This window comes from Trachurus japonicus, chromosome 8, assembly GCF_045865225.1.
Source record: "Trachurus japonicus isolate A0001 chromosome 8, Traja_1.0".
Lineage (NCBI taxonomy): Eukaryota > Metazoa > Chordata > Actinopteri > Carangiformes > Carangidae > Trachurus > Trachurus japonicus.
The window spans coordinates 30,952,767-30,978,919 of record NC_140914.1 but is presented as its reverse complement, the minus strand read 5'-3'; the positions used below and the strand labels follow the sequence as shown (position 1 = coordinate 30,978,919).

Here is a 26,153-nt window from a genome sequence, read left to right as displayed (position 1 = left end):
CATCGTATAAAGTCCTGAATCAATGGTCTGAAAGCTGGAGGAAGTTTATATCTCCATTTAAGCAGCAGGAGTTGTTGAGCTAGAAGAGATGCATCATATTCTTTGCCTGCTGATCTCAGATCTGCTTCCTGTGCAGTTGTTCCACAGCTACCTCCAACACATCTGAGAAGGTTTTAACAAATTTAGCTCTGCTTTGTTTTAGACCAGAGGAGATGATGTCATAATCAGATGGAAGAGGAATGTGTCCTGTCTGAATCTTTCTTCTAAACTGAAAGGGCTCAAAATGATGTGAGTTTAATAAGGAGTAAATGATCCCAGTGGACACTTTGGAACAAGGATTAAGTTTCAAAATAGACTCTTAAACAGAGCTGAGTGTCTGTGATGGAGAAGAAGTGGAGGATGCTCATGCATAGGGTTGCAAAATTTACGGGAATTTCCAACTTTACAGGAAAGTTGGAAATTTTCCATGGGAATAAACCGTAAATTTACAAAATTTGAAACCCTGCTGACGCACAACTCTGGGATTGCAACAAAGAAATGAAAAGGGGAGAGTTACATTTCCACCGTTTTAACAAGACATGCACTGCAAATACAACAAGACACAACTGGTATCATCTCTGTGAAGCTGACCCCGAGAGCTTTTAGATCATCGCTTCCAAAAGCACAAACGTTTGATGCTTGGTGCTGAGCGTCTTGTTGGTCTGTCTCTCAGATCAAGCTGCCTGTTCCCACCATGGCTCCGTCTGAGTCCTTGCTGAGGACCGACTCCCTGTCCAGCACCGAGCCGGTCCTGTCTGACGGATCGGTGGGCTCGGCGCCGTCCCTGGGCCTGAGTCCCGGCCCCAGCACCACCATGGACATCAGCAGAACCGATCTGAACCAGACACAGAACAAGATGATGAAACATCAGCAAAAAGCTGCAGAGGTAAAGAGGACGATTATTTAAAGAGATAGTTCACCCCAAATTCAAATTTCACTCATTATCTACTCACCCTCATATCAACTGTGAGAATTTTCAGAGTCCTCCGTGCCTTTTCTGAGTTACAGCGGGGGTCCGCGCAGCAGTATTTGTCCATATAATGGTTGTCAATGGATACCAACTTTCTTCGTCCAAAAAGACACACCAAAAAACATCCAAATACCTCCATACTGCTTGTCTGTAATGTCCCTCTTGTATTGAAGCCCGACGTGAGAAATTGTTCCGAAAAAAATAAAATAAGTCTATATTTCAAGCTTGTTTGTAGCGGAAGCTCCCAGTGACTCAGTTCACTGCTCTTCCTGTGTCAGTGCAAATCTCACGTGATTCCTCTTCCATCTCGCGTGATTTGCACTGACCGGCGGAACAATTTCTCATGTCGGGGCTTCAATACAAGAGGGACATTACAGACGAGCAGTATGGAGGTATTTGGATGTTTTTTGGTGTGTCCTTTTGGACGAAGAAAGTTGGTATCCATTGACAACCATTATATGGACAAATACTGCTGCATGGACCCCCCCGTAACTCAGAGAAGGCACGGAGGATTCTGAAAATTCTCACAGCTCTTAGTCGACATGAGGGTGAGTAGATAATGAGTGAAATTTGAATTTTGGGTGAACTATCCCTTTAATCTGAGATGATTCACCAGCGCTGTTTTGAACTGGTCTGACTGGGAGTGTTCATTGACTCATTTCAGCGCTAACTATTCAGAGCTTGTGTGTCTGTGTGTGTGTGTGTGAGGTGACTGGCGCTGAGTGATGTGTGACCAAAGCTGAGAGCTTCCTCATCCTCCTCGTCAGATTACACACAACAGCTTGAGGGGGCGTGGCTTTTTCACAGGAGGGAGGGAGGGAGGGAGGGAAGGATGACAAATATCGCTCTAAAATGAAAATGAAGTTTTGTTTGAGCAGGAATCTAATTATGTAAACAGCGACACCTGACACCTGATATTAAGCTGAAGATGCAGAGTAATTCTAGGTATCAACAAGGAACAGACCTTCTACAGGTCTCAGATCAGATCCAGCCTCTTTGTTTTACTGGTTGTTCTTCAGGACATACGTGTGAATGCTGGACCGTGCACCGTGCATGTTTGTCGAGCTGTGTCTCTGTGTGTCGGAGGGAGCTGCAGAGAACCTGACAGACACAACTTTATGTTTCATGTTGGAGTAACAAAAAAAAAAAAAGAGCTGGTTGCCTCAGCAACAGCAAGACACACGGTGTCTGCAGTCAATATTGTGACTGTGAGACATCTTACGTTTCCAAATCCAGTCAGACTGATACAGATCAAGCGGCTGAAACAACGTATCCTCTTGTTGTCCCGCCCCCTGGATATTCCTGCACATTAAAGTGGAACTATGCAGGATTTTTAGCTTAAAGGATAGTTCACCCAAAATTCAAATTTCACTCATTATCTACTCACCCTCATGTCATGAGAAATTGTTCCGCCAGTCAGTGCAAATCTCGCGTGATTTGCACTGACACAGGAAGAGCAGTGAACTGAGACACTGGGAGCTTCCGCTACAAACAAGCTTGAAATATAGACTTATTAAATTTTTTTCAGAACAAATCTTAGTTGACATGAGGGTGAGTAGATAATGAGTGAAATTTGAATTTTGGGTGAACTATCCCTTTAACTATGCTAAATCTTCACCTTGATTAAACAGTTTTGGAGTGATTGTGATGATTTCATAAATTACATGTTAAGTTGTTGCAGGGAGAATGGAGGCTCTCTGCCTTCCACTTAGCGTCTCTTGGCTGAAAAACATCTCTGCCAGATCAGAGCCTCGGCTCCGCTGTCCCAGCTCTCGTCTCTGTGGCACTGCGACACAAATGCGCCCCGTAATTGTAATCGCTTGTTTATGACAGATAAGACTACACAAATATACACGTCGTAACATCATATATGATATATAATGTTATGTAGCGCTCTATTGATTGATTTCTCGCTGGCATTGTTGTAAACAAATGCACATGGCCGGGAGGAGGGTTAGAAAACAGTGGAAAAGCGGCAGAGCTGCATAGTTCCTCTTTAACAAACGTTAGTGTGTGTGTGTGTGTGTGTGTGTGTGTGTGTGTGTGTGTGTGTGTGTGTGTGTGTCTGTGTCTGTGTCTGTGTGTCTGTGTGTGTGTGTGTGTGTGTGTGTGTGTGGGGTTTAAGTGCTGACACAACCTTAATGATCCTGGGCCGTGTTCTCATCTGTAGGACCCAGCCCTTCAACAGAACCCGGACCTGCAGAGTTAGAACAATGCAACAGGGAGGGCAGCCTTAAAGGGATAGTTCAACATTTTGGCAAATTGGCCCACTGCCATAATCCCTATAGTTTTAGGAGTAGGAGGTAAATTCATGCAAAACCGCTGATGCGCGTTTCTGTCGGGAGCAGTTTTTCATCAAGCAGTCTCTGCATTTGCCTCTAAAACAACTCCGTCTCATAAAGTTCTGTTATTATCTCAGCTTGGTGAATAAGCAGGTCACAACTTGTCCACCAGAGCGTTTTGGAGTTGTTGGATTGTGTACTTATTTGATGAGTTTGATGAGGGAAACCAAGATATCCCATGAGCCTCCGTAGCGTAGCTCTGAGCGGCTCACAGCTCTGCTCCGCCGTTCTAAAAATAGCTTGCATCGACAATTAAAGATAACAAACCTACTCCTAAAACTACAGGGATTATAGCAATGGGCCAATTTGTCAAAATGTTGAACTATCCCTTTAACATGGGCAAACAGGGAGCTTTAAACTGAGGCAGACTGTACTGGACCAGTCAGAAACAAGACCAGGAAGTAGGGATCGAGCGATGTGGATTTTTCAGGGCCGATACCGATTATTAGTAATCAAGGAACCCGATAACCGATATTTAGAACTGATATTCATTTGCTGTAAAAATGAAAATGTTGGTGTCAGAATTTAGAATAACAGCCCTGGAACTAGACAGAATACAGTAAACTGTTTGTTTCTTTTTTTTGTACACTGTGAACATCTGTGATAAAAAAAGACCTTACATTTTTGTAGAACACAACACAAACTCCTACACAGATCTCGGTTCAGTGGGCGGGACATTTTTACACAACAAAGAGTGGTGACCTCAGACAGAGGGATGGCTACATCAGAGCCAAAGGAGTGCGTTTTAAAAATACATTTATTCTTTTGGTTATCTGTGAAAAAACGGCCGATACCGATTATGGACCGATGTTATCTGCCATGCCGATAATCGGTCTATCCCTAGTGGAAGGAATCAGGGTTTCATCAGTGTCTGTGGACTGGGTTCATGTTAACATGTGGGAGGGGGATGGAGAGACGACGGTCTGACTGGTCTCTGCTCAGTCTCAGTCAAGATATTTACAGTTCCATCAACACGGCGTCTTCCTTTTATCAGACAGCCTAGAATGATTCATGCGCTGTGCAGACGTCACCGTGAGATCATGTGTGAGAGAATCACAGTGTTTCTGTTGTGTGAGTGACCTCTGTCGTGTCCAACAGATGACGTGGAAGAAAGACGTGGACGACCCTCTGAACCCCGAGGCCTGGGCCGCTCTCCACAAACTCTCCAGCTCAGTAAGTTCCTCAGCGCGCTGGAGAACACAGTCCTTCATTTATAATTCATCCCCTTCGTACCTCGACGGCACCGTGCCTCCTCCACACCTCCGAGGCCAGCGACCTGCGTAGGACACACGGACGAGTCCAGGTCCAGGTCCAGGTCCTGAGCTTGGACCTCGGTCTGGTCTGGCCTGCTGGTTTTGGCTCTTTTTTGAACGCTCAGTCCTGTTTCTGTGGAGAAAAGGAGGTTATAGTTGACTGACAGCCAGCTCTTTCTGACTGACAAAAGAGAGAGGAGAGCGATGGCTGTTACCAGGGCAGCTGTTGCCACGGTTACTACGCTCTTCAAGTGCAGGGGCCTTGCTGCCACCTGCTGCCGGTTCAGCTGTATTACCTGCAACCTGGATTTATTATTTGAGAGCAGACAAGTGGGGGAAAAAAAATCATTTTCTCCTTTTTCTGCAAAGTAAAGATTTAAAAATGTTGTGAACCTTTCACAATAAAACTGAATTTTTATAACGATTTTATATATTTACTAATCTGGTGCACACCCAACAGAATGTCTTTCTGCCATTGCCATAATCTGTTTCTTTTCATTCACATTGATTAACATACATTATCACATGGATATACATTATATTTACATATATCTGTATAGCATCAATATTCATCCCATGTTTCTACACTGAAAGGACGTGTGTCTCTATTTCCCTTTGTGTAAGTGAACTCAAGACCTTGAGGTGCAGGACAGCTGTTCTGATAATTAGTCAGTTAATTGATAAATTAATCATTAATCATGATCATCATTAATTGCTTATGTAAGTCATTGTTGAACACGGTCACGTCCTATCCTAGTCATTGTATTATTCTAGTGTAGTAATATTATGATTTATATCGTCAGGAGTCAGTAACCATGTTATTTACTGAACCTGGACTCACACCCCGGTCCTGACTGAACTGTTTCCAATCAGAAGAATTTCATATGAACAATTTGAGACGTGAGTTCAGTAGATGAGTCATTCTTGTGGATCTGCTGCTTAGTGCTCAGCATCTTAGAGTTAGAAGGAAAGAAACTATTGGATTCATTCATTCATTCACTTATTCATTCGTTCATTCACTTATTCATTCATTCATTCATTCATTCACTCGCTTAGTGCTCATCATCTTAGAGTTAGAAGAAAAGAAACTATTGGATTCATTCATTCACTCATTCATTCATTCACTCACTAATTTATTCATTCATTCATTCATTCACTCACTAATTTATTCATTCATTCATTCATTCACTCATTCACTCATTCATTCATTCATTCATTCATTCATTCACTCACTAATTTATTCATTCATTCATTCATTCATTCATTCATTCACTCACCCATTCATTCATTCATTTATTAATCACTCATTCATTCATTCATTCATCATTCAGGCTATATGTAAATTATGATAGTATTGCTGATAAATAATTATTCTTTATTTATAAAGCATTTTCCGCAGCTCAGAGTCACAAAGTGTTTCACAAACAGTTGAAAAGACAGAATACAAGGCATCAGAAGCAGAACAAAGCAAAACTAAACACCATACATATGTGACAGTGGGAAAACAACATGAAATATTCCGCTATACACATTCAGCATTAACTGGATGTGTAGGCTAAATGCTAACATGCTGAGCTGTGCTAACTGACGTGAACAGTTCAGTAACAGTGGACAGAGAGTAACATCACCAGTAATAAGATTGTTTTCTCTTGCAGGCTGATGAGAAAGCGTTTGACTTCAAACCCGGTTTCATGGCGTCTTTCCTGGACTTCCTGAAGACCGGTAAGAAGCAGTCAGACCTGGACCCGGGACCGGATGGAGCCGAGCAGGAAGCCCTGAACCCCTGCTCCTCTCTGAAGGGAGGCATCACGCCGCTGTCCCCGCCTCCTCCTCCCCTACCACAGACCCCCCCCTCGCAGGCTCCAGGGTCCTTCAGCGAGGGGGGGCAGGGCGAGGGCGAGGACCTGGCCCTCAGCGGCTGCCCCAGTCCCTGCAAACCTCTGGACGAGGAGCTGAAGAGGAACCTGGAGACGCTGCCGTCCTTCTCCTCCGACGAGGAGGACTCGGTCAGTAAGAACCAGGACCTGCAGAAGAGCATCTCCTCTGCCATCTCGGCCCTCTACGACACCCCCCACTCCCTGGCTGCTGCCATGGCCTCTGCCATGGCCAAGGCCCCGCCCACCCTGTCTCCCCCTACCCCACAGGAGCCAGCGCTCAGCCCCCCTCTCCCCGCCATGCCCCCCCTCATCCCCAGCATGGAGAACGGAAAAGAGGAGGCGCTCACGTACGCTCAGCATCACGCGCAGGAGGAGGAGGAGGAGGAGGAGGATCAGGAGCAAAACCTGGTCTCCCCTCAGTCCACCAGGGAGAAAACAGAGGAGAGGGAGCCGGAACAAGGGCGGGAGGAGCAAGAGGAGGAGGTGGAAGAGCAGGAGGAGGAAGAGGAGGAGGAGGACGAAGAGGAAGAGGGGAGAGAGGAGGCTGCAGACAATAAAGAAATGATGAGAGATTCAGAGAACCTGCAGCCAGGAGCCCTGGAGGAGCAGGAGCAGCAGGAGGAGGAGGAAGAGGAGGAGGATGAAGACAGGATGTCTGAAACACAGATGTTAGAGGTTCCAAAGGTTGAAGGTAATCTATCTGCTTTCTTCTCTTTCTCTAGAGACTCTGTGAATGATCACTGCCACTAAATGTTGCATTTAGGACCACAGGGGACACATCAATTAAAAAGAGGAATTTCAAAAAACATTGAATTCCCAAATGAATAACCAAATTTCAAAATCGATTTCAAAAATGCATTTTAAAAACAGAAAAAAATAAATGAATTTGCCAACTGAATTAGAAAATACAACTTCATCAGTCTTAGAAAAGGACAATTCCATTTCCTATTTGGATTTCCATTTCCGAATTGCATTTTCAAATCCGATTTGAAAATGGATTTTCTAAATCAACCATTGAAAGGCAGTGTCCCATCTGGTCCGCCACGCTAGACCCCCAGCATCTCAGACCTAAACAAATGCTTCTGCCCTTCCGTCACATTCTTAGTCAGCAAGGTGTTTGGAGACGCCATCGTATCAGACGCTGAACTCACAGCTGGAAGTTCATCTGAGTAACGTTGCTCTGTGACAAAAACACAACCGGTTATCTGACTGCCCAATGACACGGCATCGCAGTCATGATACTACATACTTCAAATTATTTTAATCTTGTACTTTTCTATGAAAGTAACAGGAACAACATTACGCAAATAATTAAAGGTAGAGTGTTGAGCCCGAGAAGAGGGGCCCAGTTTGAATGTTTTGTTTACAAACTACAAGTAACCAGACTCTACCTTTAAAGGGACATTGTGTAACTTCTCCTGTTATCTATTCATGAAAATTGATTATTTGGTTCAAAAGTCTGTTTTTCATTAATCAGTAATCCCCCCCATCAACAAACCGAAGTGTTCCGGTAAGCTCTGAAAGGAGCGTTACACTGATGCTGCATTCACCTGCAGTCGGGCAGACGGCCGTCGGTAACAAACCAGATGTCATTTTAGTCACAGAAGTGGAGAGAAAGCTGGTAAACGACATCGCCATGACAACATATTGTCACGTGTGTTGTTTTGCCTCGTGCTGACGGACCACTTGTTTACATAGAGGTTTGTTTATGCCGCGGCTGTCGTCCGTCTGCCGTCTGCCCAATTTCACGTGAATGCAGCATGAAAAATACGATTGAGTTGCTTGTGATATACAACCGCAACGCTAGATGGGAGTAATTCCTACACAATGTACCTTTAAAGTAATATCTATATGGACAAAATCTCACTGTAGCCAGAGTCAGAGCAAGTCGACTGACCCAATGTGGCCGCCTGTGAGTTACGTCTGCACGTAGTACCATCTCCCCCCTTGGCCTCTGTTGTCAGGCGGACCTCCTGCAGATGCTTTAGAGCTCTCACTCATCCACACAAGACCAGCTGAGGAGGATCTGTTCCCAGTGCATTGTGGGACCATGAGGCCAGGGAGTGACCATAGACTGTAAAAAGAATGGACGTAGCATCCGTGACGTCACCCATTGGTTTTGGGGAGTCGTTTTTGTGACTCCAACATGGCGGCCTGAACAGCGCCATGTTGGATTGGCCGGCCGAGAACCCGCCCACTGGCCTCGAAGCAGCTGTCCACGGAGCTGCTCGGACCTGTCACTCAACGTTTCCGCGCCCTAATTGGCTAGAGTTTTAACCTAATAACAGTAAAACGGTAGAGTTAAAAAAAAATTCACCCCCCTCAGAGTGTGTGTGGGGGTAGAAACTATCGATTGAGACCAAAAAACGTTCTGACACCAGGCTTTTAACATGTTTACTGAGGATGTAAAGTCGGCGATTTTAACATGGGGGTCTATGGAGAATGCTGCTTTCTGACACCAGCCCCCAGAGGAAGCCGGGGGGATTGCAGTTTTTTGAACGCGGAAGTGAGCTTCACTTCTCAGACCGACAACTGCCCCCTTGGCAGTGACATGTGACACCTGAGACACCTGTAGCAGTTAACCCCTCTCCTCTCTGTTTTTCAGATTCTCCGTCAGGACCCGCGCTCGCTCCCGCACTTCCATCTCCATCGCCGTCCATCTCCCCCTCTCCTCCCACCTACTCCTCACCCTCACCCCTCCCTCCCCCGTGCCTCTCTGTCCCCTCCCCCCTGCCGGTCCAGCAGGATGAGGATGAGGAGGGGGTGAGTCCAGCCTACCCTCCTTCTGAGCAGCAGCAGCAGCAGCAGACGTCCTACCAACCTCCTCCTGCTGCCGGCACCTCCCCTCCCCCCTCCACCTCCCCCCCGGCCATGCCGTCCTCACCCCTCTCCAACCTCCCCCTGGCCCAGTCCATCCCCCCTCCGTCCACCACTCCTCCCCCGTCGTCCTCCGACCAGGACCAGGAACCCGAGGCCGGTCAGGCTTCTCCCTCTTCGCCGTCCTCTTCCTCACCCTCTTCGTCGTCCTCTCCGCCGCCGTCGCCCCCGACCCCGGAGGAGGCCCCGGCGTCGCAGCGCCTCACCTCCCTCCACCTGGCCAAGAAGCAGGCCGACGCCGCCATCGCCGGGGAGAGCGAGGAGGAGGACAGCGAGAGCGGGGGCGAGGGGATCTTCCGCGAACGGGACGAGTTCGTGGTTCGGACCGAGGACATCGGGACGCTCAAGGTGAAGCCACAAGTTCCATCAAATGTCAACTTGTGGTCAAACACAATGCCCAAGTATTTATGTTGTGGGACAATTTCCAGCAGTAGTGTGAGTATGGTGAATGAATGACTCGGCATTAACGGTATAAGATGTGTTTGTGTCTGCAGATGGCCTTGCAGACAGGCCGGGAGCCCCCGCCCATCTGGAGGGTGCAGAAAGCCTTGCTCCAGAAATTCAGCCCGGAGATCAAAGATGGTCAGAGGCAGTTCTGTGCAACCAGTAATGTGAGTAGAAGCATCATAATCCATTACCATAGAATCCAGTGCAGTGCAGTAACTTTTACAGCCGAGCTCAGTGATTCAGTGTAGCAGCTGAACATTTCTTTTGAAAACTCTTTGGAATATTTAAACTTCGAGGTCTGTCTGTCCTAAAGTTTTAGGATTAAACCTATCACATGTGTAGTGTAAAATAAAAATATCAAAGGATGAAATAAAAATGATTTAAATGATTTACCTACCTGAAGGAACTGTGGTCTGGAGGTGCAGCTGCAGTTTCAGCACAAAGAGACAAATGTGGCAAAGTAACTGTACTAAGAACTGCTAATTAACTAGCTAACTTTGGTCACTATCATCAGGTCACTCTCAGACCATGTTAGCCAGCGTTTAGCCACACAACCCAAAAGTAGGCCAGGCTACATAAGGTGCATATGAGTCATAGCTGTCTAGCTAGTCATCAATAATTGCGGGATTATCCTCAATGTGTAAATCTACAAATGAAGCTGCTGTTCTCTCAGCTTGACAAGTTCCAGCCTATGTCAGTGGGACACGACTACACCCAGGAAAACTACAGAAACTACAGATCCTAGTTGATTCCAGTGGTGTCTATTTGTAGCTTTAACTGGTTAAACGCTGCCTGTCTTGTTAGCTCTGATGGCACACCGCTGGTAGAATCCAGCTTTCCCTATGAAGATGAGGTGGAGGTACACCTGACTTAAAGGAGAATTCCGGTCATTTTTGACCCCTAACTCGTTGTCCTGATGGTCACCCAGTATTGGGGGGAGAAAAAAATGCGACTAAAATTGATGCAGGCAAACCAGAGTTACACCATGGCTAGACGGGGCTAGGGATAGTGACAACGCTAACCTATGGGGGCAATTCTTTCAACCACAACAAACACTCAAAAAACAATCAAATATCTATGGTACATGACTGGAATCCTTATGACACACCACTGAACTCATATAGTGTACAGTATAAACAGTATAAACTTTGTGTTTTTGCATGTAATCACTCACCTCAGACAGCCTAACGGCGTGTTCACACCGGGCGCAAGTAAAATTTTCGCCTCGTTCTACTCGCTCGAGTTTGCCCACTTAATATTTTGATTTTGAATTCATTCGCGTTGCGCCATTCGCGTCATTCACACCGCCGGCACAAATTCACATCCATTCGTGTCTGTACATTGACTTTGTATGTAATCTTATCGCACAAATAATTTGCCTCGCGCCCAAACACTTTTTCCTTGTTGTGATGATTTCTTTACAAAAATAAACGGTGGAGCAGTGCAGTGGTGATGTCCAAAATATCTCTGACCGTTTATTTTGTGAATTGCCCCCATGGGTTAGTGTTGTCGCTATCCCTAGCGCCGTCTAGCCATGGTGTAACTCCGGTTTACCTGCATCAATTTTAGTCGTGTTTTTTGCTCCAACCAACACTGGGTGACCATCAGGACAACGATTTAGGGGTCAAAAATGACCGGAATTTGCCTTTAATGAAGATGCATATTAGATGATTCCTGTGTCCTATTACAGTAAGTGATGTGCACAAACCACAGTTCTATTGTTGTTCTTACTCCTCATGTCTCCCCCCTCAGTATCTCGGTTACTTCGGCGATGCCAAAATGCGCTACCAGCGTCTCTACGTGAAGTTCCTGGAGAACGTCAACAAGAAGGATTATGTCAGAGTGTGTTCTCGAAAGCCGTGGCACCGAGCAGGACTGACTCTGAGGTAAGACCCAGGCCCAGGTCTCTGCTCGTCGCTCAGGGCCGGACGGAGATCAGGTAACTAAACGGCTTCTCTGTGTGTCTGACAGGAGGCAGTCGCTGCCCAAACAGCTGCCCTCCATCCACAACCAAACCCCCCCACGGGTGGACAGGGACGACAAGGACAGACTGAGAGAGAGGGAGCTGAAGGAGCAGAGAGAGAGGGAGCACAGGGAGAAGGAGGAGAGAGAGCAGAAAGAGAAAGAGAGACAGGAGAGGGAGCAGAGAGAGAGGGACCGCAAAGAAAGAGAGAGGGTGGAGAGGGAAAAGGAGGACAGAGAGAGAAAGGAGAGTGAGCGAAGAGACAAGGAGAAAGAAATGGAGTGGGAGAAAGAGAGGGAGAGTGAAAGGAGGGAGAAGGAGCTGAAAGAGAGGGAAAGGAGGGAAAGAGAGCAGAAAGAGAGGGAAAAGAGAGAAAGAGAGCAAAAAGAGAGGGAGCTCAAAGAGAGGGAGAGAAAGAACAGGGAGCAGAGAGAGAAAGAGAAACAAGAGAGGGAGCGTAAAGAAAGAGAGAAACAGGAAATAGAGAGGAAAGAAAAAGAGAGACAGGAAAAGGAAAACGAGAGACAAGAAAGAGAAAGGAAAGAGAGGGAGAAACAGGAGAGGGAGCGAAAAGAAAGAGAGAGACAGGAAATTGAAAGGAAAGAAAAGGAGAAACAGGAAAGAGAAAGGAAAGAGAGGGAGAGACAGGAGAGAGAGTGGAAAGAAAGAGAGAAACAGGAGAGGGAACGGAAAGAGAGGGAACAGAAACAAAGGGAGAAACAGGAGAGAGAACAGAGGGAGAAAGAAAGAAAGGAGAGGGAGCAAAGTGAGAGGGAGAAACAAGAGAGGGAGAGAAGAGAAAAGGAGAGGGAAAAGAGGGAGAGGGAGCGGAGAGAGAAGCAGAGGGAAAGAGAGCAGAGGGAGAGCGAGAAAGAGAGGGAGCAGAAAGAAAACGAGGGGAGAGAGAGGGAGAAGAGGGAGAGAGAGGAGCGAGAGAGGCGCGGGGACACGATGGAGCTGGCGAGGCTGAAGGAGAAGAGGATGGAGCAGCCGTCCAGAGCCAAGACGTCCAAGGACAAAGCTGAGCCCCCTCCCAAGAAGAGGAAGAAGTGGCTGAAGGAGGTTCCCTCCTCTTCCTCCGAGTCCGACTCCTCTCCCAGTGATGACGAAGGTCAGCGGCTGTGTGTGTGTGTGTGTGTGTGTGTGTGTGTGTGTGTCTGTACACACTTACGAGTAGGGATGTTACGATTACTTGTTTTCACAATTAATCGTGGTATTAAACGCCACAATTAATCCATCGTAAAGATTTAATTAATTCCTAAATACCGTTACTTTCCAAAAAAGATGGTGTTGGAACTAGGGGTGGGAGAAAAAATCGATTCACATAAGTATTGCGATATTTTTTTTGACGATTTTTAAATAGATTTATTTTTTTTCAAAAATCGATCTTTTTTTTTTCTTTTTTAAGGGGTAAAGGGATAGTTCACCCAAAATTCAAATTTCACTCATTATCTACTCACCCTCATGTCAGCTAAGAGCTGTGAGAATTTTCTGAGTCCTCCGTTCCTTCTCTGAGTTACGGGGGGGTCCGCACAGCAGTATTTGTCCATATAATAGTTGTGAATGGATACCACTTTTCTTCGTCCAAAAAGACACACCAAAAAACATCCAAATACCTCCATACTGCTCGTATGTAATGTCCCTCTTGTATTGAAGCCCTGACATGAGAAATCGTTCCGAAAAAAATTTAATAAGTCTATATTTTAAGCTTGTTTGTAGCGGAAGCTCCCAGTGTCTCAGTTCACTGCAGACAGTGCAAATCTCTCCTGATTTGCACTGACCGGCGGAACAATTTCTCATGTCAGGGCTTCAATACCAGAGGGACATTACAGACGAGCAGTATGGAGGTATTTGGATGTTTTTTGGTGTGTCTTTTTGGACGAAGAAAAGTGGTATCCATTGACAACCATTATATGGACAAATACTGCTGCATGGACCCCCCCGTAACTCAGAGAAGGAACGGAGGACTCTGAAAATTCTCACAGCTCTTAGTCGACATGAGGGTGAGTAGATAATGAGTGAAATTTGAATTTTGGGTGAACTTTATAATGGAGTATGTTAATTCATAGGCTCCTGCAGTATTTGTGTGCAGATAAATGTTAAAATGTAGCGGTTTCAGAAAGGTTTCAGAAGCCTGTTTTTTCTATATTCTTTTATTTTTGCCTCTTTTATGCAGTCCAGGCTTTTGAAAAGAGAGTAAAAACTTACAGTATATTGCTGCAGAATAAATCTTAAAAACTGACTTACATGTGATGTGTATTTTTGGGAGAAATATGGTTCCTGGAATAGTCTGTAGACAATCATAATCATTCAAGTGATTCTCTGGTGTTAAAAATGCAGACTAAAAATCAAGAAAATCGGCAATATCGTAGAATCGCAATTTGAATCTAATCGGCATCCAATAAATTGTAGAAGAATCGAATCGGGAGAAAAGCATATCGTCCCAGCCCTAGTTGGAACCATATGGGCAGATGTGCGTCAAAATAAAGGTACATACAGTAACATTGAATTGGTAGGAATTTAAATGTTAGCTTGTCATTTGTAATAAAAAAACAAACAAAAACAAAACAAAAAACGATTGAAATAAATGTAAACATTTGGTATAAATAACAATTTATGACCTGAATATTTCAAACACTTCTTCTGGGTGATTAATAATTGCTCACATATTATATGACATAATAAATACTTGAAATGTTTTGTGTAAACAATGAGTACTGTAATTCTATTTTGACTATATTTAATTTTACACATTCATAGTGTTGTGAAATTAATAAATGCATAATAATAGTGATAATCGTAATACTGTGATTATTTCTCTCACAATAATTGTACCAAGACAATGTATATATACTCCCCTACTTACGAGCCATGGACCAGTGTGAGTGTGGGTCTGAGTGCAGCCTCTGTGTGTTGCAGGGCCGGTCCGAGGTGGAGTCAACAGCAGAGCCATGAGGGAGATGTTCAGGAGCTACGTGGAGATGTTGGTCAGCACAGCGCTGGACCCCGACATGATCCAGGCCCTGGAGGACACTGATGGTGAGACAGAGCAACCGCTGCAGAGTTACAGAGACTTGAATAGTATTTTTATACCTTATACCATACCATAATCCCTATAGTTTTAGGAGTAGGTTTGTTACTTTCAATTGTAATTGTGCAAGCAATTTTTAGAACAGCGGAGCAGACGAAACGTTACCAGACAGAGTTGTTTTAGAGGTAAATGCAGACTGCTTGCCAAAAACTGCCCCTGAAACGAACATGCATCAGCGGTTTTGCGTGAATTTCCCTCTAAAACAACTCTGTCTGGTAACGTTCTGTTATTATCTCATAGCGTGGTGAATATGCAGGTCACAACTTGTCCACCAGAGCGTTGTGGAGTTGTTGGATTGTGTATTTGATGAGTTTGATGAGGAAAAATCAAGAAATCCCATTAGCCTCCGTAGCGTAGCTCTGAGCAGCTAGCGGCTCTGCTCCGCCGTTCTAGAAATAGCTTGCACCGACAATTAAAGGTAACGAACCTACTGCTAAGACTATAGGGATTATGGCTATGGGTCAATTTGCCAAAAATGTTGAACAATCCCTTTAAACGTCCTACAGTTAATCAGTGACAGTGAAGATAAAAACTGATGCCATGGTGAAGTAATCTGTTCAGTGTGGTGGATGCTGTGCTGTTACCTGGTCACCATCTTGTAGGGTCCAACTGTCCACTCACATGGTTTCTGCTACTGTATGCAGACCTGTCACTCATACCAGATGGACCACCAGTCTCTGCATTGAACCTTGACCTGGACTCGGTCATTCAGCCTGAGGAATGTGGACTAGCATCACCACCACTGCACACAAGCCTAACAAGTCTAACTATCTCTTACCATGCACTTTCATGCACTTCAGCTTCACATCTTCTTGCACTTATTGATCAGTTGTAGTTAGGGGTGTGACGAGATCTCGTGCCACGACGATATAATACGTGTTAAAAATCTGTCTAGCGAGATTTTTTTTATTTTTTATGTTAAAACAATGTAAAACAGGGTTTCAACTACCAGTTACCATTATTTTGCACCCCTTTCCACTACACAGTTATAATGATTAGTCAAATGGCACTGGAGGGGTCGCTAAAACTAGGCCTACTTAAAAAAATCCTAGAGGAAACACTGCACATAATATTGTTTGCACTTGAAAAAGAAAGGAAAGGAATATTTAATTTAATTTATTTTATTTTAACTTTTATACATTTTAGTTTTAGTTTCAATTTGTGGAAGAAGTTAAAAGCTCATGCTTACATCATGCATGTAAAGAGTTATAATAAAACATTTCAAAATGCATGTGCAACTCGGTTAAATGAAAGTCTGTTGGTCCAGTCATATATTATGTCATTGTAGTTTTCTTAAAATCTCGTCTCGTCTCGTTCTCGTGAACCCAATCTCGTGTCTCGTCTCGTCTCGTGAGATGAGTGTATCGTCACACCCCTAGTTGTAGTACTTAGAGCCTACTAACTAAAGCTGCACTGGAGGAACAGTAACTACTGTGAAAAGCCACTTGTCATCCATGGAAGACTGGAGGACACCTGGGAGAGACAAGAGGACACCAGGAGGGGCTGGTCCAGAAGTGGGTGGTTAGTCAGCCTGTCCACAGGCTTCCCAAACAGAAGTATTCTGTGAAGAAAGACAAGAGAAACAACCTGAACGGCCACAAAGGGAAGAGAGGCGGTCACCAGCAGAGCCAAGTAATGAAGGCAATACTCCGGAGTGATGATTTACATCAGCGTCTCTTCAAACACACAGCCAGAGGGCCTGAGTGGGTTCTGTCTGGAGGACGGTTGAGCACAAGCTGAACATGTTTGTAACATGTAACATTATGTAATCTGCAGTGCAGGCAAAGGCTGAGGAAGCTACAGTTAGTCAGGCAGCAGCTCTGACACAGAAAGGACTCACAGAGGAGGAGGAGGAAAGAGGACATAGAAACCCTGCAAGGGTTAGGGTTATCAATCTCTGGTGAGGAAACAGAGGGAGTGAGAAAAAGGAAAGAGAAGGAGGAGTGGAGTGAGTCTTCATGGACCACCTCTAGTAGGGCCACATTCATGACAGAGGCGTTGCGAGGGCCCTGAGCTGGAAGGGGGCCCCAGGGGCGGCTGACATTGGTCCATATCGGTGACCTGATGTTGTCACTGGCTGTGTACTGTACATTAACCCAGTATCATATATAAAAAAGGAAACCAGAAAACATTGCTGTTTTGAATTATTCTGGCTAGATCTGAAAAAACAACAAGCAAGCGAATGATTATGTACATTCACTGAGCAATTATTATAAAGATAAAATATATATTTTTTGCTAGAAATGTAATCAAAAGGCATTTTTATGCAGAAACTACATAAAAATATTGATTTTTCCACTAAAAACTATAGAAATATTTGCTATGTTTTTTGTTCTCACGGTCGGAAACTTGTAAACCCTCTATGTTTTTGCACTTTGGACCAACGTAGCCAAGGTATGTTTTATATGAGACTGAGTTGGCATAGTATGCAGAATTGAATCATCGATAGTTTGGGATTTTTGGATTCATTAACAGTTAATGTTTGTGGTCTCGGTTGGGGCTGGGGGCCCTTCAAGTTACCTCTTACCCGGGGCCTCCAGAATGTCTAGAAACACCCCTGATTCATGATCTTACCCTACAGGAAGAACTCGAGCAGTGCATCATGGGCAAATGCTCAGACTCAACCAGAGATACTTCACTTAGCTCCAGGGAAAACAAGGGGGCTCGCACCATGCCCACCACTCCCAGTCTCTCACCTCAGAGCTGGCACAAGAGGGCAGCAGAGGGCTTTAAATCCCCTGACAAGGTCGGACCAGTTCTACAAAGTCGAGGTGATTCTAGTGAGTTGTGACATTGTTGCTCCACTCATGGAAAGATGGAGACAGGGGGAGGAATTGGAACGGACAAACTCTAAGAAGATAAATGTGGTTATGTGTATTATTTTTTTCTCACTCTTTAAGAAAAGAATGATAACTGCAGATTTTTTGATCACTTTTGGAGGCAGTGTACTCCCAGAAAGGATTTTACACAGTTTGTCTTTCTATGAGAGAGACCACCCTGCACAGAGATACGGACGTAGCGCTACAACCTGCGGCCATGACCTGGGAAGTCAAACATGTGCAAAGTGTGAAAAAGATCATGATATCCTGCAACAAGGGAGTATCATCTGAATCTGTGGGAAGCCATATTGGCCTCAGACGAACACAACACTGTCACATGATCATAGAGGATATGATGCCACTGACAGGAGACCAGAGACACATACTTTTATCAGGATTTAAACAGGACATATTATGGAAATATAACTTTTTGAAGGCTCTTTAACATATATTTGGCAAGTAGTGGTTCATTTGCATTTAAAGGGACAGGCAGTGAAAGCAGCCGTTCTGAACAGGGCTGTTTTGAGAGGATGAAAAGAGCTGTGATGTTTGATCCTTGGGGGATTTTGACCACAGCATGTCACAGACACGTCTTTAAGACACCTGGGAACTATTTTAATTTGTGGAAAGGGGACATAATATGTCTCCTTTAAAGGGACAACGAGGAGTTTTGGAAAAGTGAAGCGTTTTCACACTACATTTATGAGCCTCCACGCACACTGTGAAATTCTTTGACCGGCGCAAGACAGACTCACGTTTTCATTCATCAAGAATTAAAGTCAGAGGTTCGAAGACGATCACATACCGTTGTAGTTCCGACCATAAACAGCGATTCGGCGGCGTTATTCTCATGACTCACCACGAAACCGAAAGTAAAGAAACGCTGGTCGGCTCGCCCAGCATTTCCGCCACCACTAATAATAACAAAATAACCATAGAGACAAAACAATATATTTATCGAAAATAGGCCCATTAACAAGTGGTAACGTAGATTCATCCACATTAATATGAGACTTTTTTATTGTCGCGGAATTTTTCGTTCTGCCGATGGAGAAACTCCTCGTTGTCCCTTTAAATCACAGATTTCTCAACAACATCATATTATTTAACATGGGAAAGTTACACATGATAAGAGAGAGACGCCTCAGATACAAAGAAGTGTGATAGCAAGAGAGAAAAGAGGTGGCAGGAGAGTCAGGTCCTCCTCTGACGTCTTGCTACTCCAGCGGAACACAACGGATCTCCGTTTCTAGCCGTTTGGAGAGAGCGTCCATGAGCATGAGAGAGTGAACTGTTGAGATGAAGAGGTGTCGCAGCCATTTGTTACAGTTTAGCTGTTCTAAATGTGAGAGCACCTTTCACTGCTGTTGTATGAAAGCCCTTCAAGCTGCTCACGCTGCCACTGTGACAGTGACTGATATGAGAGTAAATGAGCTTTCTGCTGTACTTGACCTCCTCAGACGAGCTGTACCTCCCGCCCATGAGGAAAATCGACAGCCTGCTGAGTGAACAGAAGAAGAGGTTGTTGAGGAGAGTCAACATGAGCGCTCAGCACCAGGTACCCTGCCCTTCCTCCACTCAGACTACACTTTATTTACCCCATTGCTTTTCCACCGTATGTGAATTTCAACTGAGTTCCCCTTGTCTCATGCCTCTGTCTTTGTTCTGCTTCCTCTCTCCAGGAAGCTTTACACATATTCCCCAAGATGACGGCCGACCCACTGGACTCCGGAGCCGTCAAAATCCATCTGGGTGGGGAGGGCTACAACCGCAAGACTCTCAGCCGGGTCAAGAGGAGTATTCCCAAGCAACAGGTCAGAGAGCATGGATATGACATCACACTCTCTACATCAGTGGTGGTTTTTTTTACATCAAGGCCCCCTAAATTGGCACAAATCAGACCACGGACCCCCATTGGACAGAATTTTGAAGCAAATACACAAATATTTGTTATGAGACTGAAGAACATTACATTTTTAGTCAATGTATGTTCCAATTAGGGCCAATGGCAGGAATTTTTTGGAAATATTGTAGAGAAATTTCTGGAAAACAGAAAATCCTAGAAGAAACTGGTAAAACTTCTTTAAAAAAGTAAAATAAATTAAAAAATCTAGAAAAAGTGGTCCATTCTATATTTATATATAAGTGTTAAAAATAATAATAATAAAAAAAAAAACTTTAAAAATTCTAGAAAAAAGTTGGGGACCCCCTTGAACCCTCTCAAGGACCCCTGGGGGTCCCCGAACCCCACTTTGAAAACCACTGCTCTACATGACCTCACACTAAATAAAACCTGGTCTGCACAGATTCACCAAAAACATACACCACAAAAAACAAGGTTTTGTGACCACCAAATGGATTTCCCCTGTAGGAATTAATAAAGTCATTTGTATCATAACGTATTATATCGTGTCATATCTATAACTGTTATGTTCTAATAACATGGTCACACTGTGATACATGGGGTTTGCTGTATGTTGCTAAATAGTGGTTAAGTTCCCTTTAAGAGACTGTGTGTTTATTATGGGATGCAACGTTACGTGTAATGCGCGCGCATTGTAAAACAAGGAAGTGTTGATCTACACATGAGACTGGAGTAAAAAAAGGCAATGTCTGTTCTGAAGCAACACGTGTGTGTGTCAGTCTTTCACACACAACAATAACATATCTACAACCCCCAACACTCTAGGTCTGTGTACCTGTCGGTCAAAGCACATGGTGCTGGGAACATAATGCAGGAGATTATTTTTTTGAATGAAAGATTGATATAGACTGGCAGGGTTAAGAGAAGACCTGGCAGAGACCACAGTCAGGTCAGGTTAGGACACCACTCCTTTGACAAGTCGGGTTGTTACAGTTGCTGTGGTTGTCAGTGGGGTGGGGGGATTCCTTGTCATAAGATAAGATAGGATAAGAAAACCTTTATTGTCCGTTTGTACAGAAATTAGTGTTGCACAGCAGCTGCAGAATCCTCACACATGTGACCAATGTGACAGATGTTAGAATAAAGTTCCTCGGTCGTTCTGTCTCTCTTCTCAGGATCTGAAGATTTCCATCGAGACCTGTCGGATCTACAGTCTGTATCATTCCCTGCACCACTACAAGTACCACACCTTCCTGCACTGCAAGAAGGAGGTAAGGATGGCCTCACTAGGCCACCTCTATGTACACCTGCTACATTCACCATGACAGTCATCCGGCTGTTGATTGGCTCACACCTGTCCAGACACCTGTACTAAAAAGTAAGTTCCACAAACCCAGGATAACTTCTCATTATCTGGCTTAACTGAACCTAACATTGTCTGTCCTGGCTCAATTAACCCTGGGTTTCATTTGAAAGAGTTATTTATCATATTATATATTCACATGGGCATTAACATAAATTAATCCCTGGCTGTTTCTGATCTATACAGATATCTATTGATCTCTATTCTTGATCACTCATATCATAAGCTGTCAGTCGGTAGTTTGGTAGTTGAGAGGTGACGTGCTCTGGAACAGGTTAGGAGTTGGGTTTTGTAGCTGGTAATAAGTGAAGCACCGCTGTAGGTCTGAGGATAACTTGATAACCTTAAACCCTGCTGTGTTGCAAGGTCAAGACAAAACTTTACATCAGCTGCCAAACACTTCATCATATCATAAAGCCCGAATTAGACACAATCTGTAGACTAATCTTGACATGATTTATCAGTCTGGTATTCAATTTGGTCCAAATGCATTTTTCAGTATACACCACTGCCTTATATATTATGTGGTCAAATGATCCTTGATTCTCTCTTTTTTTTTATTCATCGACAAAAGAAAAAGGAAGGAAGAAAGAAAAACAAAAACAATTATATACAAAAAGCAAAATAACAGAACTCCTGGATAAAAGGGGGCAGAAAGAAGCAAACTGCCCCTTTAAAAAAAAAAAAAGGAATCATTTTTCAAGGTAAACAATGTAGGTATCAAAACAAAAAAATGGCTGCAGACCAGCTAACAGCTCACAATCCTGGTAAATGCATAAATCACAGTCAAATGTTGACTTTCAAAGAGTTTATATCATACATTAACATCCACTTTTACTCCTACATATCCATATATGGTAACACTTTAGATTAGGTAACACATATTCACCATTAACTAGGTGCTTATTAATATGTATATAAGTAGCTTACTGGCTCCGTATTAACACCTTATTCTACATAGCCTTATTCTACCTCTATTACACCATGAATTAAAGGTAGGTAACCACGGAAACTCAGAGCTGTGGGCTCGGCCTGTTAAAACTGTCACCACTGTGTAGTGTGAGGAAGGACGGAGGCACTGATGTTGCATTCAGGTGCAGTCAGGCAGACGGCCGTCGGCAAACCAAACGGATGTCATTTTACTCAACGAGAGAAAGACGGTAAAACGTGGGTCAGGTAAACAATACGACATCACCATGACAACATGTTGTCACGCCTGTATTGTTTTGCCTCGTGCTGGCGGACCACTTGTTTACATAGACGCTTGTTTATCCTGTTACATGCAGCGTCTGTTGTCTGTCTGACGTCTGCCCCATTTCACGTGAATGCAACATCAAGAATACGTTCAGATATGCAACCGCACCGCTAGATGGGGGGAATTCCTACATACTGGGGCTTTAAGATTTTTCCTGATATTAACTCCTAATTATCACTTATTCATTGTAAATTAATGCATTGTTGTTTCTTAATAATGATGTGAATAACCAGTGGGTTATTGGGGCCTTGTACAGGGGCAGCAGCACAAGAACAGTAACTCTTCCTTTATCACTCTGAATTAGTAGCATTAATGCATTAATTTACAATGAATAAGCGATAATTAGGAGTTAAAATCAGGAAAAATCTTCATTCATGGTGTAATAGAGGTAGAATAAGGCTATGTAGAATAAGGTATTAATACGTGCTTAATAATTACTAATAAGGTGCTAGTAAGCTACTTATATGCATATTAATAAGCACCTAGTTATATTATATATAAATATAATATTTGATTCTTGGGTTTCCTTGTTCAGCATCCTCGTCCTCTCTGCATATAACATAAATTGGTCTTGGATACTGAACCCCTAAAGAAGAAGTAAAGCGATCCGTCGTTTTGGCTAACTTCTTGTCAGCAGATGGAGTTAGCAGTCCCCGCCCTCGTCCCTACGTCACCACATTCACGCGCATCCCTTGGCTGCACACACAGAGAGGACCGCCCCTTTATGCCGTTCTCTCTCCTCATTGGATAAAGGTTGTAGGATACCATAGATATATACACTGACTAGATGTCGCCTTCTGCTGCTCAGCGTACGTCAATAGCGCCGCCATCTTGGTCCGGGGTTCTGACCATAGACATAAATACGTCTGACAAGCAGTCAGACCCGGTCAGACCCTTGTAGAACAAATTTCAGTGTATTTATGCATGTGGGTGTGTCTGAGTATGTAAGTGTATGTTTAATACATTAAAAAAGGAAATTATAAAACATTTTCAAAAAAAAAAAGAATGAAAATCGGTTGAATATTCGGTGAGTTATGGCTATTTTAATGGTTGATAGACCTCTGCCTCTGTTTACTAGTGCAGTAAGTAGACACGGCTTCCCCCCAAGATGGCGTCCGCCTTGACGCATTCCACTCAATAGAGTTGCCTGGGAACGCGGCATCTAGTCAGTATATATATCTATGGTAGGATACAAGGAAAGTTTTCTCCTCGGCTTACAGCAGAGCAGAGTGACTGACAGACCCGTGTTTCAGACCAAACACTCTATAGAAGTGATTGCTGTCGGAAGATACAACTATTTAAGACTTAGATTAACACAAACATTCCGCTTACTTCTGCTTTAATTCAGTTATTGCAGCCAAACACAGTCCACGTCCTTCTTCTCACACCAGAGTAAACACTTCTAAATCCAACATGTCCATCCAGATCATGTTGCTTGGTAAAATACAGTTGAAATGAGAGAACTGAACCTGACCTGTTGTTTCCCCGTCAGACCGACAGCATCGAGCAGGCGGCCGAGGACCCGGGCCAGGAGGAGGTGGTGCAGCAGTGCATGGCCAACCAGGGCTGGCTGGAGAGTCTCTTTAACTCCTTTATGGAACTGCTGAGCCTCAGCGCCAAGGCCTGAAGGAGGACCACAGCCCCCCCGACCCCACCCCACCCCACCCCTCCCCTGACTCACACATCCACCTGCGGCGCTGGACGAGGGTGGAGAAGAAAAAGAGTCCCGACTACAGAGACCATGTGGATGCTGGGAGACGCTCCAGCATGAACAGCCACTGTGGGTTTGTTAAACTTTGAAAAAGTGTTTGTTTTCTTATTGAATCCATGTTAAAGTTCCTCTGATTTCAAGACGGAGCCTCGTGAACTATGTGAATGTGATGGATTTTCCTCAGACCTCGAGGTCAGTGTTACAGAAGAGACTTTGTCAACACCTGCAGAATACTAACACACACACACACACACAGACATGCACACACTCACCCACTCGCACATGCACACACACAAACACACGCCCACACTCGCACTACACACATATGCGCTGTCTATACGTATGTATTGATAACTATGGTTTGTATAATTTATACAAGGACATTTTTAAAATGACTGTCTTCAGACCAGATTGTTTGCTGTTATTATTTTTGAAAAATGCTTTAAAGGGGTGAACATGAAATGACCCAAGACGACAGGTGAGACCGGAGCAGAAGTGAGACGGAGGTTCGGGTTCAGGACTATGTGATAGTCTGCTGGTCCCGCCTGCCTCACTCAGACTGAGATGTATTTAAACTAAAGCTGTGTTCTGTTCTGTTCGTTCTTCAAAAGACAAGAGGAGATCTCATGGCTGTAAAGAGGAGGGAGGGGAAAAAATAAAAGCTCGGCTTCCTGAGAGGAAGTGTGAGGAGAAACGATCCAAAAGCATCAATGTCAGTGTTTAATGTGAGTCATTTTTATCTGTTTGTTGTGGACTGATATTTCCTATGATTTGATGTGTACATATTGTACAGTTACTTCATTCTCTAGTTCCCAGTTGCTCTTCTGTACATGAAAATTCCTGTATTTGACATAATGAAATAAAACTGTTCAAATGACAAACGTGATGATGAATAAACAACCTTGTGCTAGAGTCATTTCACTGAAGCGTGAGAATACGTAAGGACGCAGATGTGCACATTTTTACAGCATTGCATCTGGAGGCTGAACCTTTATCACTCCACAACCTGAATGGACAGAGCCAGAGCAATGTGGAGAAGAGGAGGGGAAGGTGGTGCACAACCAGCAAAGAGACAAGCCTCTAGTGAAGGTCTGGGACAGAGAGATTCCTCAGCTGCTTCTGGAGAGGAACACCAGTGAGTTCAAGCTGGTTCATGCAGGAATCTGTCAGCTTCCTCTTCATCAGCTGTCTCCGTCTCTGTTGGGAGTTGTAAATCTGAATCAGAAGTCCTGAAGGTCTGTGATGGGTTTTGGATTTTATTCCTCCTGTGTGTTGCAGCCATATTGTTTTTAAGTTTTCCCTCAGTCCCATTCTCCTGGACGTGGTAGCTCAGTAATATCCTTTGGGAATTTCCTCATATTTACTACAAACATGAACCTGGACTCAAGGATGAACCAGGGTTATTACAGTCAACTAGAACTAAGACTAAAACTAGCAGTGCAAAAATTTTGTCATTCTTTTTTCCCCCCAAACAATGTAAAACTAAAGTGAATGTCAGATAACATCAGCATAGTTTTAGTTTTCTTAGAGATGCCTAAAGTTGCAGGAAGAATATGTCACAGTTCAATATAGGATGACTTGGAGTACGACCCACAGGTATATAAGAGTGAATGTAATGCGATGAGGATGGGAACATTATGGGATGCAACTAAAAGGCAAAAATTCCACAAATGTGGAAGTTTATCTTCAGAGGTCTGACAGAGGCTTTCTCCTAAAACCTGAAAAACTAAGACGAAGACTAAATAAGAACTAAATAAAACTAGTCAATTCCTCAAAAACAAAAACTAAACTAAAAGTGCTTACTCACTTGTTGAACTAAGTAAAAGTAGACTGAAAAAAAAAAAGCAAACTGAAAAACAAAATAAAAATAAAAACTAATGAAAATTTCAAAACTATAATAACCTTGGGATGAACAACAATCTCTCAGTAACAACTCAAAGGAACTTCTCCAAATTTGGGACGAATATCCACTTGGACTCAAGGACAAACTGATTAGATTTCGGTGGTTAAAGGTCAAAGGTCGAGGTCTCTGGGACTTCACAAAACATTAATTAGCCATAAATGACAGATCTGTGTTTAAGTAAGCTCCTCCTTCACAGACCTCTGTAACATTGATCAACTGAGGTTGAGAGAGGAGATGCTGCTCTAACTGGGCTGACTGTTTGAAAGTCAGTGTGGAAATCACAACACTTTCTATTCTCACATAGCAGTCTGCAAGGCTGAAAATGAAGCCACCACAGAAAACCAAAAACTGCAGTTCCCCTAATGACCACTAGAAACTT

The 26,153-nt window shown here is 43.9% G+C and overlaps 1 protein-coding gene across 1 annotated transcript in view; it reads left to right on the top strand.

Moving 5' to 3' along the window:
• The window catches only part of LOC146983728 (proline-rich protein 12-like), a 31,895-nt gene extending 7,108 nt beyond the window's left edge, over positions 1–24,787 (top strand). The window contains exons 3-14 of the mRNA XM_085785168.1: positions 713–925; positions 4,450–4,524; positions 6,260–7,172; positions 9,087–9,706; positions 9,853–9,969; positions 11,558–11,691; positions 11,777–12,879; positions 14,688–14,807; positions 19,139–19,236; positions 19,361–19,492; positions 20,718–20,813; positions 23,653–24,787. Of these exons, the coding sequence (XP_085641294.1) occupies positions 713–925; positions 4,450–4,524; positions 6,260–7,172; positions 9,087–9,706; positions 9,853–9,969; positions 11,558–11,691; positions 11,777–12,879; positions 14,688–14,807; positions 19,139–19,236; positions 19,361–19,492; positions 20,718–20,813; positions 23,653–23,787 (3,756 nt within the window). The 3' untranslated portion in view covers positions 23,788–24,787. The remainder of the gene's footprint in view (positions 1–712; positions 926–4,449; positions 4,525–6,259; positions 7,173–9,086; positions 9,707–9,852; positions 9,970–11,557; positions 11,692–11,776; positions 12,880–14,687; positions 14,808–19,138; positions 19,237–19,360; positions 19,493–20,717; positions 20,814–23,652) is intronic.
• The last annotated feature ends 1,366 nt before the right edge of the window (positions 24,788–26,153 follow it).